The following is a 13,005-nucleotide window of genomic DNA, read 5'->3' on the forward strand; positions in this document are numbered from 1 at the left end:
GTCGACAACCGGCCACCACAGTTGGATGATGGCTGGAATGGCACACGATCGATTGGATCTGATTGGTCGTGCACCTGGCCATTGACGATGGCTATATCTTGGCCATCATTGACAGTCAAATGATGACCATTATTTGACGGTCAACGACGGCCATCGTTTGGCAGTCAACGAAGACCAAGATATGGTTGTCGTTGATGGCCATATCTGGTCGTCAATGACCAGATCTTTGGTCATAGTTTTGTCAAAAACAAACAGATTGATGCATGATCGGGCAGATCTAGTCGATCATGCGTCGTTATGGCGTAGGTGACCAATGGTCGTTAAAAAAATTTATTTTATAATTCATATCTTGGTAGTACAGTATTAAGATTTAAATTCATGTTTTAATAGTATGAGGATTTCAAATTTAGCGCTTCAATTGCCTGCTTTTGAAACGGATAGAAGATCATGTCTTAGAACTAGCAAATATAAGTGCCCTTGATAAAATTGTAAATGCAATTGTTGCATGGTCAATTGATGTGAAGTCATAGACAATTGTCAATTGTTTTAAACATTGCAAGATTAAGACCCCCGATATCGATGAATTGCAAGTTACAAATTAACTGGAGGAGGAGAATCAAAGAATCATAATAGAATTAAGTGATTATATTCGACAACTTTATTACACTAATCGAATGGATATTAATATCTTTATCAATCATCCAACTGAACAACAAGTCATTTATGCTTTATTTGAAGAAGAAATTATTACTACAATTAGACAGAATAGAAAGGAAATAATCATGAGTATGATAGTATAGAGATACAAAAAAAATTGTGTCAAGAAGCTCTAAACATACTTGAGACGCTAGAAATATTTTGGTGTCAACAAGAAGATGTCCATGCTAGCGAGTAATGTACCCGTAAGTTAAAAGATGTGGTATCAACTCTAAAGCATAAATCATTGTCCCAAACAACTTTAGATAAATATTTTCTTTCATCTTAAACATTTAATGTAATATAACATATATTTTTTTTACAATATACAGATAATTATTACTATGTAGAGGCAACTTTCCTTAAGACGGGAATTAGAAAAATTATAACTTATTATAATGTAGAGTTTATTCTTTTTTATAACTATCCCAAAATGGGAATATAATTTTTTATGATTATGTAGAGTTTATTCCTATGTAGAATATTACTGTAGAGGTTTTATTGTATACACTTCACAAACTCTTCTCTATACCCACCCAATTTATCCTCTTTTCTTAAACCATGTTATTTAGGTCATATATTATGTCATATTAATAGTGTAACAAATTATAAAATTAATTAATTAGATTGTATTTTTGCTATACCTAAGATTTGTAATATTATGACATGTGGNCCTCATATACCCAAAAAAATAATAATTAATTCTTTGCTCTGGTTCCTGACTAGAAAGATTGATAGGTAATTAACTTTAACTTATTCAACGTCGAAAATATTGAATTGATAGTCTAAAAATTTGAAGGTTTAAGTGGAAACTAAGTACTATGGGTTTCTTGTCTTATTATTATTGGATGTAAATGGGAAGTCTAAAGCATTTAAATCATCTAAAAAGTTAGAACAATATTTTAATAACATGATAACTTTATAATAAAAATATGAATTTAAAAAACAAGGGGTTGCCCTATGGGCGGCTAACAGATTGCATTATTTTTGGGGGAAGGGCACAATGTAAGAAAGAGTCAAGCTTGGTTGCACACAAACATTTGAGCTTACTACTTGACCACCCAAAAGAATTTTGTCTCTTTAAGAAACGTCATAGCCTCCTTTATGTTAAACTTTTTAATGAGTCATAAATTAGTATCATGACACTGAATTTGTCTACTATAATTGGAGTTGGTGAGATTAATAAACTTTTTTGTTTAGTTTTTTATAATAATATTCTATTTTGAATATGATTTAATCAAATACGATAGAATTCTGAGAATGTATTGAGTATACTTTTTTAAAACATTTTCTGAAAATATTTAGATCATTTTTTAATCTCCTACATTTGTTAATTTAGCGAAACACTCCCTACAATAAAAGTTTATAAATTAACAAAAATACCCTCACCCACCCAATAATTGCCAACCGGCCACCACCGTCGGACGATGGCTGAAATGACGCACAACTAGCTGGATCTGATTGGTCGTGCGCCTGACCATTGACGATGGCCATATATTGGCCATCGTTGATAGCCAAACCATGACCATCGTTTGGCGGTCAATGACGGCCATCATTTGGCAGTCAACGACGAACAAAATATGACTATCGTTGATGACCACAGCCAGATTTTTGATCGTAGTTCTGCCAAAAATAGACAGATTGGTGCACGACCGGCCAGATCCAGTGGATCGTGCGTTATTATGGCGTAGGCAACCAATGGTGGCAATGGTGGTTGTTGGCAGCTGATAGCAATTGGGTGGGTGGGGGTATTTTTGCTAATTTTAAAACTTTTATGGAGAAAAGTAATTGTTAATGTTTTGAGTTAAATAGTATAGAATTGAATTTTGAAGAATATTAAAATAGTCACATTTTTCATTTTTTTGGATAGGATAGTGTTAGAATAGGATACCAAACGCAACCTATAATATTTAGTGATAAGCTCGTAACTTTAGACGATAGACTTAAAATTAAATTTATAATAATATTATCTTACTAAATATGATAACTACATATACGTTTTCTTTAGAAATATATAATGTCGTTTAGAAAAATTCCATGTATTATGGATGACGGAAAAAGTATCTCGATAATGTTATTGATCTTATATTCTTTGAGAACATTTCTGAGGGGAATAGAAGTGAGCTTGGCCCATGGTAAGCCCATTTATCAAAGTTGGGCCTCTTTGAAACATACTTATGGTGGAGAAGCCGGCTCTTTGGCTGCGGATGGGCTTGTGGTGGTTATAAGCATTTGCATATAGGATTTTCTTAAAGATCGGTTAATTTGAACTATATACAGTAAAACCTCTCTATAGCCATAATGGTAAGACTAACTAATTTTATTACTATAAGGAGTTTATTACTTAATAGAGGTGTAATTACAAAAAAAAATTATTTTATAATTCATGTTTTAGTAGTACAGTATTAGGATTTAAATTCATGTTTTAATAGTATTAGGATTTCAAATTTAGCGCTTCAATTGTCTGCTTTTGAAACAAATAGAAGATCATGTCTTAGAACTAGCAAATATAAGTGTCCTTGATGGAATTGTAAATGCAATTGTTGCATGGTCAATTGATGTGAAGCCACAAGCAGTTGCCAATTATTTTAAACATTGCAAGATTAGGACTCTCAATGTCGATGAATTGTAATTTACAGATTAAGTGGAGGAGGAGAATCAAAGAGTCATAGTAAAATTAAGTGATATATTCGACAACTTCACTACACTAATCGAATGGATATTAATATCTTTCTCAATCATCCAAATGAACAACAAGTCATTTATGCTTTATTTGAAGAAGAAATCATTGCTATAATTAGACATAATAAAAAGGAAATAATCATGAGTATGATAGTATGAAGATACAAAAAAATTTGTGCCAAGAAGCTTTAAACATACTTAAGACGCTAGAAATATTTTGGCTTTAACAAGAAGATGTCCATGCTAGCGAGTAATGTACCTGTAAGTTAAAAGATTCGGTATCAACTCTAAAGCATAAATTATTGTCCCAAACAACTTTAAATAAATATTTTCTTTCATCTTAAACATTTAATGTAACATAGCATATATTTTTTTTACAATATACAGATAATTATTACTATATGGAGGCAACTTTCCTTAAGACGGGAATTAGAAAAATTATAACTTATTACAATGTAGAGTTTATTCTTTTTTATAACTATCCCAAAATGAGAATATAATTTTTTATAATTATGTAGAGTTTATTCCTATGTAGAATATTACTGTAGAGGTTTTACTGTATACACTTCACAAACTCTTCTTTATACCCACCCAATTTATCCTCTTTTCTTTGAGCGTGTTATATTAGGTCACATATTATGTCATATTAATAGTGTAACAAATTATAAAATTAATTAATTAGATTGTATTTTTGCTATACCTAAGATTTGTAATATTATGACATGTGGGTATGTAAGATTTATAAAATGTTAATAGAAATATGGATGGACCTACCTCTTTTTTTTTTTTTTTTTTTTTTTTTTATGATTGAGGTGTCGTACCTCAATTAATGTCCGGGGTCCATTGAATACCTTACAAGTCTAATGTTTCAAGGTAAGCTATAAATGTATTAAGTGGTCTCATGATGGTTCGAAGCTAGGAAGTCAATAAAAGAAACAAACATTTTCCAATCCCTTAGGATTAACAGATCTACATATTGATGAGTGGGGGTTGGTGACTCCATTAATTTTTTTTTTAAATTAATTTGGTTTAGTTTTTTGCTCAGATCATCCTATATTTTTATTGATATTTCTATATTTGACACTATTTATTTACCTTTTCCCTGTTTTATATTATACTATTCAACGTCGAAAAGATTGAATTGATAGTCTAAAAATTTGAAGGTTTAAGTGGAAATTAAATACTATGGGTTTCTTATCTTATTATCATTGGATGTTAATGGACAGTCTAAAGCATGTAAATAATGTAGAAAGTTAGAACAATATTTTAATAACATCATAATTTTATAATAAAAAATATGAATTTAAAAAACAAGAGGCTGCCTTATGGGCGGCTAACAGATTGCATTATTTTTGGGGCAAGAGCAAAACTTAAGAAAGAGTCAAGCTCACAGAAACATGTGGACTTACTACTTGACCACCAAAAAGTATTTTGTCCCTTTAAGAAATGCCATTATGTTAACTTTTTAATTAGTCATAAATTAGTATCATGACACTCGATTTGTCTACTATAATTAGTGTTGGTGAGATTAATAATTTTTATAATAAACCACCTTTGGATGAAAGAGTAGTCTAATATGAATTCTTTGGTGTATTACTCAAGATGTTTTGAGTTCGATTTTTTTTAATTTCTAATATGTATTATCACTAGATGTTTACTCTATCGTTAACTTCATTGTCCCGTAAGATTAGTTGATGTTCTTGTAAATTGTCCTATACACTCACCTCCTGATCACACAAAATATTTAGTGATAATCTCTTAACATTATACGATTGACTTAAAATTAAATTTATAATATATTATACTACTATTGTTTTAATATTATATGCTTTATATTAGACATTCGTACTATGATATGATAACTATAAATAAATCATTTTTATTTAATTTATTATCATTTTTTTATTGTTTTATATTAGTATTGTAAAATTCATTTTTTTAAATTAAAGTTAAGGGGTTTTTGGTTATCGACTGTAAAATTCTGGTCATGCTACTACAAATACGTTTTCTTTAGTAATATATATCGTCGTATTAGTAATATTTCATCTATTATGAATGATCGAAAAAGTATTTCGATAATGTTATCAAATTCGATATCGATATTCTTTGAAAACATTCTGAGGGGAGTAGAACTGAGCTTGGCCCATGGTAGGCCCATTTATCAAAGCCCGGCCTCTTTGAAACATACATATGGTGGAGAAGCAGGCTCTCTGGCTGCAGCTTGCAGATGGGCCTGTGCGGATTCTGAGCATTTGCATATTAAGATTTTCCGAAAGATCGGTTAATTTGAAGCAAATTAATTTCCAAATTAGTTTATAAGATAGAATTAATTTCCACAACTCTCTATCAAGGGGTTTTTGATATTTTTAAAGGTTTTTTTTTTTTTTTTTCCTAAAATTATAGTTCTCGGAGGTTTTTTTTTATGCTTATAAGCAGCTATATGAAGTTAATTTGATGACATATACAATTGAACCTTGATAAATTAATATCTTTAGGACCATAAAAATTTATTAATTAATCAATATATTATTTATTAATTTATCGAGGTATTCTTTATTTTTTTTTCCAAAATATTGAACTTAATGCATATATTAAGAAAAGTAAAAAAAAAGGTCCAAGAAGACATCAATTTCAAAAGAAAATAAGTAATATTGAAGTTATATTTTTCAAAGGCCTCCTAATTGAGTCATTCATATATATATATATATATATATAACAAAAAATATTATTTAATCGATATTATTAATTTATCAAGGTTTAACTATATTTGAAAGTGATTTATTTTTTAAATAACTATCTATTAAGTGATTTCTTTATAAAAAATTGGGTTCTAAAAGAAAATCCTTTTAGTAATAATTTACATAAACAAATATACTTGAGGAAAAAAATCATGAATACATTTAAAGTCTATTCACTTTAATTAATGCATATTTATTGCTCCATCTTAAGAAATAACGACTTTTTCCCACCCAAATAATGGTTTAATGAAAATTTTCTACCCACAGATTTTTAAAATATCACTTTACTACTCAAATTTATATTCCGATGGTGAATAGAGAGCAAACTCTATTTAAGCTATTGGAGCTTTTGAAGAGAGGAGGTTGATGAGTCTTTTGGTAGTAAAATGTTGGATTTTAGTGATTATGATTGATCGAAATTTGACTTGAGAATGGTGACTATACAAACCTGAATCGTTCGATTACTGACGATTGATGGGAGTAAGGTTTTAGGGGTTTTAGTGAGTGATGATCGGGGATGAAAATGGTGATGATGTGGGGTCGCAACGATGCTAGAATAGGAAACAAAATATAAATTTGGATAATAAAAAGATAATTTAAAAGTATGTAGGTGAATAAGTGTCATTAAGCCATTATTTGGGTGGGAAAAAGTCGTTTACTCCCATCTTAATTTTGCTTTAAGTTTTAATTTAGTCATCATGTTGTGGCCAATTACTAGCAATTCTATGTCTTTTAATATTGACATATTATATTATCACCACCTGAAATTATTAAGTAAATTTATGTACATTAACATGTGTTTGCAATCAATGCCAAATGTATTTTAATGGTATCCTTTAATATTGTTTTTTCTCTCATAATTTCAAAATGATGAAAAGACATTAAAGAGAGATGCTACATATATATTATTACCAAAAGTAAACTCGACCACCATTATGAAAACTTCATAAAATCTTGTCTGCGACAATTAATTGGTATTATCGATAGACAAGGTTGGAATTTTAAGTCCACATGCATAAGAATTTTTTTGTTTATAAACCAACCGTCGAATGGTTTAATAAAGACTCTTGTGTGTATTATTCACGAAGTCTTAAGCTTGAGTCTATCATCGGTTGCTAATAGGGGTGATCACTAGAGTATTTATTTGATTGAGGTGCACGTAAACGAGCATAGATACCTCTTATTCACCAAAAAAAAAAAAAAAAAAAGGGTATATATATATAGGAATTCAAATATCAAACCTCAACTCTTTGCTAGCAAGCGAGAGTTAACTTATGTTTGCATGCAAGATTTTGTCTTTATTTATAGTATCAAGAATTAAGGTCTGGATCTTAAGTGGACACCTAAAAATTTTCATATTTATACAGACTAATTCTTTATTAAGAACACCTTTATTTAAATTTTGTGAGGACTATATTTAATTATCATTAGATTCATCATTATTGGACTGAAATAATATTTTACAGATTAATGCAATGGTATTTAAGTAGGTACTCGTAAAATTTACTTAAAGAAGTCCCCATATATATATATATAATGGCAAAGTAATAACTAGAAAAATATGCACATTAAAGTATTACTCTTCACTCATAATTAATTACAAAAAAAAATATGAAAATAAATTCATACAAACACCATATATGAAAGCTTTAACTTCTAGAGATACACATGAAACGTATTATAACAAGGAGAGAGAGAGAGGGAGTTTAATAATCAGATTATAGTCAAGATTTAGACGCTTAAATATACAAGAGAGAGAGAGAGAGAGAGAGAATTAAGCTGTGGTGCTTAATTCTTATTATTATGATTATTAATTAATTAAGTTGATTAATAGAATTATTAATATTTATATTTTTCTTCTTCTTGACAAGTGCTTCTGCAGGAAGTGCTTCTTCACGATCATCAGCTTTTGTAGGTGCAGCAGCTGCCATTGAAAGCTCAAATTGTCCCAAAGAGAGCAACCCAGGAGCCATGATATTTTCCCAATTGCTGCCTTTGATTGAATTATTATTATTATTATTATTTTGGTTTTGATTATTATTTGTTGTAGTTGTAGTGCAACCATCAAGTCCAATGTGGGTGACATGCATCACATCTGTTGGCAACCCTATTTCCATCTCCTCCTCCATCTCTTCTTCTTTGTATGCTACAAGATGAATATTCAAACCACAATGTGTTCATTAAGAGAAAGAAGAATACAGGAATAATGGATAAGTTTATTCTGACGAGAACTAAGTTCGAATTAGTTTGTTGGAGGATATACATATGTAGTTAAATCTCGATAAATTAATAATTTTGATTAAATAATATATCGATTAATTAATAAATTTTCATAGTCTCAATGATATTAATTTATCGAAGTTTAACTAAGGAAAAAGTATGATATATTTTGTATTATAATACTATTGAATACAAGTCACTAAAACTGTCAAACATAGTCTTAAATGGACAGTGTATCAAATCACTTGTAAGACTTGTTCAATAAAATCCTATCGTATATGTATTTACTTCAGAGTTAACGAGAAATTAAGGATTTGTAAACTTAAAATAAATAAATAAATAATAATAATAATAATAATAACTATATAGAAAAATAATATGAGATGGAGGCTTACCAAAGAATTGAGAGAAATTTTTTAAGCCCTTACAAAGCCTATTGAGACCAGTTGATAAATCAGGCTTTGAGTTGGGGAGGGACCTGAATGAACCCTTCATGCTTTCACTTGATATACTTTCTTCATCTTCTTCTTGGTTTTCTGCACCAAATTTTCAAAGCAAGACCAAATATATAAGACCCTTTGGTTTTCTGAATTTACAGATAAAAACCTAATAAATGAACTTCCAGATGAACATAGAGCCCAAAACATGAATTTGTAATAAAAACAGAAACAGAGAGAGAGAGATGATCAGAGACTTATTGCAGTAGTAGAAGAGTTATGAATCTCTGCACCAGCAGCCGCAGCTGGCTTGGACGACGATGATCTTCGTGGCGGTGGCGACGGCTGCTGCTGCTGCTGAACACCCACCGCAATGCTGGATTCAGAAATACATCCAGCTGAGAAAGGAAGCAACACAAATCTCTCCATTTTATCTCTCATCATAATACTTTCTTCTTCAATTGCCCAGACTCAAAATTCTATAGAAACAGCCACCAAGAAAACACAAAAACTATGAAAATAAACCGAAACCCTTCTTTGTAATTAGCTCTTGGCTTTGCTGTCAAGTTACAATAATTTTAGTACGTACACAAAGTCAGGCTCCACACGATCAATGTTTGTTTGGTAGAGGAGAAAATTTTATAAACGAATTGAGATAGAAGAGAATGAAAATGTACACCAACTGATAGGTAAAGTTGGACGTGTAATGAAGAATTAATTGAGAATTTTTGAATGGAGAATTCAGTTTAACCTAATTTAATAACAGTTTTTCAGAGACATGAGATCAGAAAAAATGTTTAATAAATATATAAATTAGGTGGAGTTGATAATTATTTTTGCATTAATTTGTAAATCTCTTTCAAGAAACTTTTTCTCCTATTTAAGATTTCTACAGTGGGCTCCTACCTTCACTTGCCTCTCTTATACAATAAGCCACCATTTTCTTTTTCTTTTTCTTTTTTAGCTTTTGGGATTTTAGTTGGCTTTTGTTTTTTTGGGGAAATATCGGGTGGACCCTTTAAAATTTCGTTGACCGTTTCGTTAGCCTCATGGTTTCCAAATCTCACAACCCTGATGTGACAGCCCGCAATTTATCAAGTAAACGTGACCCACAACAAGTAGACGATACCCATTTGTGAGTTGACTAATAACAAACTGTCACGTCGGGAATTGTGAGAGAAAGTTATAAGATTGAGTTTTGGACCTCACATTTTTCTTCTAATATATCAAATAAATTATATGTGTTGGATATATCTGGTTCTGATCATAGACGTATAATCGTTCTATTTACAATCATATGTGATACTTTAGGTAGTAAATATCATTTTAATCATAAAATAATGAGATTATTTGTCAAATTAATGGTCGCATTAGTGCCACACATTAATTGGGATATATAAAGGTTCTCGACAAGAGTTTCCGTTCTCATACGTAACATTAATCTCACCCGACAACCATTGACTTGCCTTGACGAGTAAAAAATTAAGAATATCTCTTACATTTTGAAATTTAATTTGAATAGAACATAATTATTTTATGTCAATATTAAAAACATAAATAGACAATGATACGATAACGAAAGTGGGGTGCAAATTGTTAGTTTTGTCGCTAAATAGGGTGTGAGAGAATAATGCCAAATATAAGAGGGTTTATATGAAATATTTTTTCATTTTGGAGATTTGTTTTGTTTACTTAAGTTGAACTCTACCAACTTGGAAGTAGTGAATCCAAAGCAAATCAATATCTAGTGAAACACAGAAGCACTCTTGGTGATGGAGACCAAATTGAACCTTTCTTGATTCCAAAGAAGTAGAATCATAATTGATGGTTGAAATCTGAAGATAGATTTGTTGGAGAAAAAAATATTTTAATTAATTAGTTTAAAGAATGAGTAGTCACTTGAAGAATTATTATTACATAGTTGTTACTATGACTAAACTTTATGGTATTTTATTTCCTTCTTTAAAGTATGAATATATATCGAAAGAACTACGATACAGTATCGTACCCAACATAATAAATTAACTTTAAATTATTGTGTCAAATTATGTTAAATATCGGTTTTTAGCATAATAGTATTATGTTCACTGATCTGTAAAATTATATTTAGTAATACCCATATAATATTTAGTTCAGAGTGGATTGACAAAAAAATCCTGACTATGTCTCCGATAACATATAATTGTTAATAGACTGAATGGTAATATTTAAAACATAAATCAATATGACTTTGGTATTTTAGGAGATCCCTTGGTTTTATATACAACATATCTACAATTGAGATTTTTTTTTTTTTTTTTGCCTTATGCAATTTAATTTATAATAAATAATTTGTATTGATATAATCAAATTTTTTGCGTTTGTATAGTTAAAATTTATGTGAACACTCTTAAATTAGCATAAAATAAAATGAGTGTTCCAAAAGCTACATGGAATGAAGTAATCAATTCCCACTTGTAGATTGTGAAATAATTTATATGATATAAAATTTAAAAAAAAAAAAAAAAATTGATGTTAGATTTGTTAGAAATCAATGATGTTGATGTTGTTGTGGAAATGTAGACTTATGATAGTTCCTCTCACTTCCTCTCACCAAATCCATGATGATGATGCTGCCTTAGAGTTCTAAAATAATTAACCTATGATGACAACATCATGCTTCAATGGAGTAGGTATTATTTATTCTTTTTATTTTATTTAGGGTTGATATTATCCGTCTTTAAGAGATCGTTAAGTCTCAGTGTCATGGAGTTTTTACTATTTTAATACTTTTATTGTGGGTAATAGAAGGAATATTAATGTCTTCCTTAATCATCTAAATGAGTAACAAGTCATGTATGCTTTAACAAAAGAAGAAATCATTTCTACAATTAAACAAGAAGAGAAATAAAATAATTATGAGAGATAGTATGAAAATATAAAAAGTTTCATGTCAAGAAACTCTAAATATGCTTGAGAAGCTATAAATGTTTTGGCTTTAACAAGAAAATGTCTATGCTAGCGAGTAATGTACCGCAAGTTAAAAGATTGTAGTAACAACTCTAAAGCATAAATTATTATCCCAAATAACTTCAAATAAATATTTTATTTAATCTTAAACTTTAATGTAACATACCATATATATATATATTTTTTTTTTTGCAATATACAGATAATTATACTATGTGAAGACAACTTTCTTAAGACGAGAATTCGAAAAATTATAACTTATTACAATATGAAATTTATCTTATTATAACTATCTCAAAATAGGAATATAATTTTCCATGACTATATAGAGTTATTTATATAGAGTATCACTATAGAGAGTTTTTACTCTACGTGTGTGTGTATATATATATATATCTATCTATATATATAATATATATATATATATATATATATTAGGATATTATTAATTTATATATCAAGGGGTACCTATGTGTGCCTTTTTTTTTAAATATATTATCTCATAAATTAGCGATATTATTAATTATACTTGGTCCCAAGTCGAGATTGACAAAAAATATTATTTAATCAAGATTATTAATTTATCGAGGTTTACCTGTATTTGAAAGTGATTTATTTTTTATTTTTTAAAAAATATTATTAAGTGATTGCTTTATAAAAAAAATGGGTTCTAAAAGAAAATTCTTTTAGTAATAATTTACATAAACAAATATACTTGGGGAAAAATCATGAGTACATCTAAAGTCTATTCACTTAATTACTCCTATTTATGCGCCTTTAAGAGATAACGACTTTTTTCCACCCAAATATGATTTAATGAAATCATTCTACCCAGGACTTTTGAAATACCACTTTACTACTCAAATTTATATTTCAATGGCAAACAGAGAGCAAACTCTGTTCAAGCTATCGGAACTTTTGAAGAAGAGAGGACCGATGAGTCTTTGATGGTGGAAGATTGAATTTTGGTGATTAGGATTGATCAGAATTAGACTGGGAAGGGTGATTGTACAAACCTTAATCACTTGATTACTAACGATTGGCGGGATGACAGGAGTAAGGTTTGAGGGTTTTTGAGTGTTGATCGGGGATGAAAATGGTGATGGTGTGAGGTCGCAACGATATCAGAATCGAAAAACAAATATAAATTTGAATAATAAAATGAATTTTAAAATATATAGGTGAATAAGTGCCATTAAATCATTATTTGGGTGGGAAAAAGTCGTTACCCATCTTAATTTTGCTTTAAGTTTTAATTTAGTGATCATGTTGTGGCCAATTAC

At 29.4% G+C, this 13,005-nt stretch overlaps 1 protein-coding gene across 1 annotated transcript; it reads right to left on the reverse strand.

The window, feature by feature from the left end:
* Nucleotides 1-7,703: 7,703 nt before the first annotated feature.
* Nucleotides 7,704-9,468, reverse strand: LOC116142986 (CRIB domain-containing protein RIC4-like). Its single transcript, XM_031428407.1, has 3 exons — nt 9,031-9,468; nt 8,732-8,872; nt 7,704-8,262 (listed from the first exon to the last, which is right to left on the reverse strand). Exons 1-3 carry the CDS (start codon nt 9,215-9,217, stop codon nt 7,931-7,933), a joined length of 660 nt encoding a protein of 219 aa, XP_031284267.1. The 5' UTR covers nt 9,218-9,468; the 3' UTR covers nt 7,704-7,930.
* Nucleotides 9,469-13,005: the final 3,537 nt, after the last annotated feature.

This window comes from Pistacia vera, unplaced genomic scaffold (assembly GCF_008641045.1).
Source record: "Pistacia vera cultivar Batoury unplaced genomic scaffold, PisVer_v2 Contig423, whole genome shotgun sequence".
Lineage (NCBI taxonomy): Eukaryota > Viridiplantae > Streptophyta > Magnoliopsida > Sapindales > Anacardiaceae > Pistacia > Pistacia vera.

What these genes read in the sequence shown, in the direction of transcription:
- LOC116142986 (XM_031428407.1), bottom strand. Translation starts at nt 9,217, where the DNA reads ATGATGAGAGATAAAATGGAGAGATTTGTGTTGCTTCCTTTCTCAGCT. An exon ending in CTCTTCTACTACTGCAATAA is followed by an intron (nt 8,873 to 9,030) that starts GTCTCTGATCAT and finishes AATTTGGTGCAG; the next exon opens with AAAACCAAGAAGAAGATGAA. An exon ending in AAATTTCTCTCAATTCTTTG is followed by an intron (nt 8,263 to 8,731) that starts GTAAGCCTCCAT and finishes TTCATCTTGTAG; the next exon opens with CATACAAAGAAGAAGAGATG.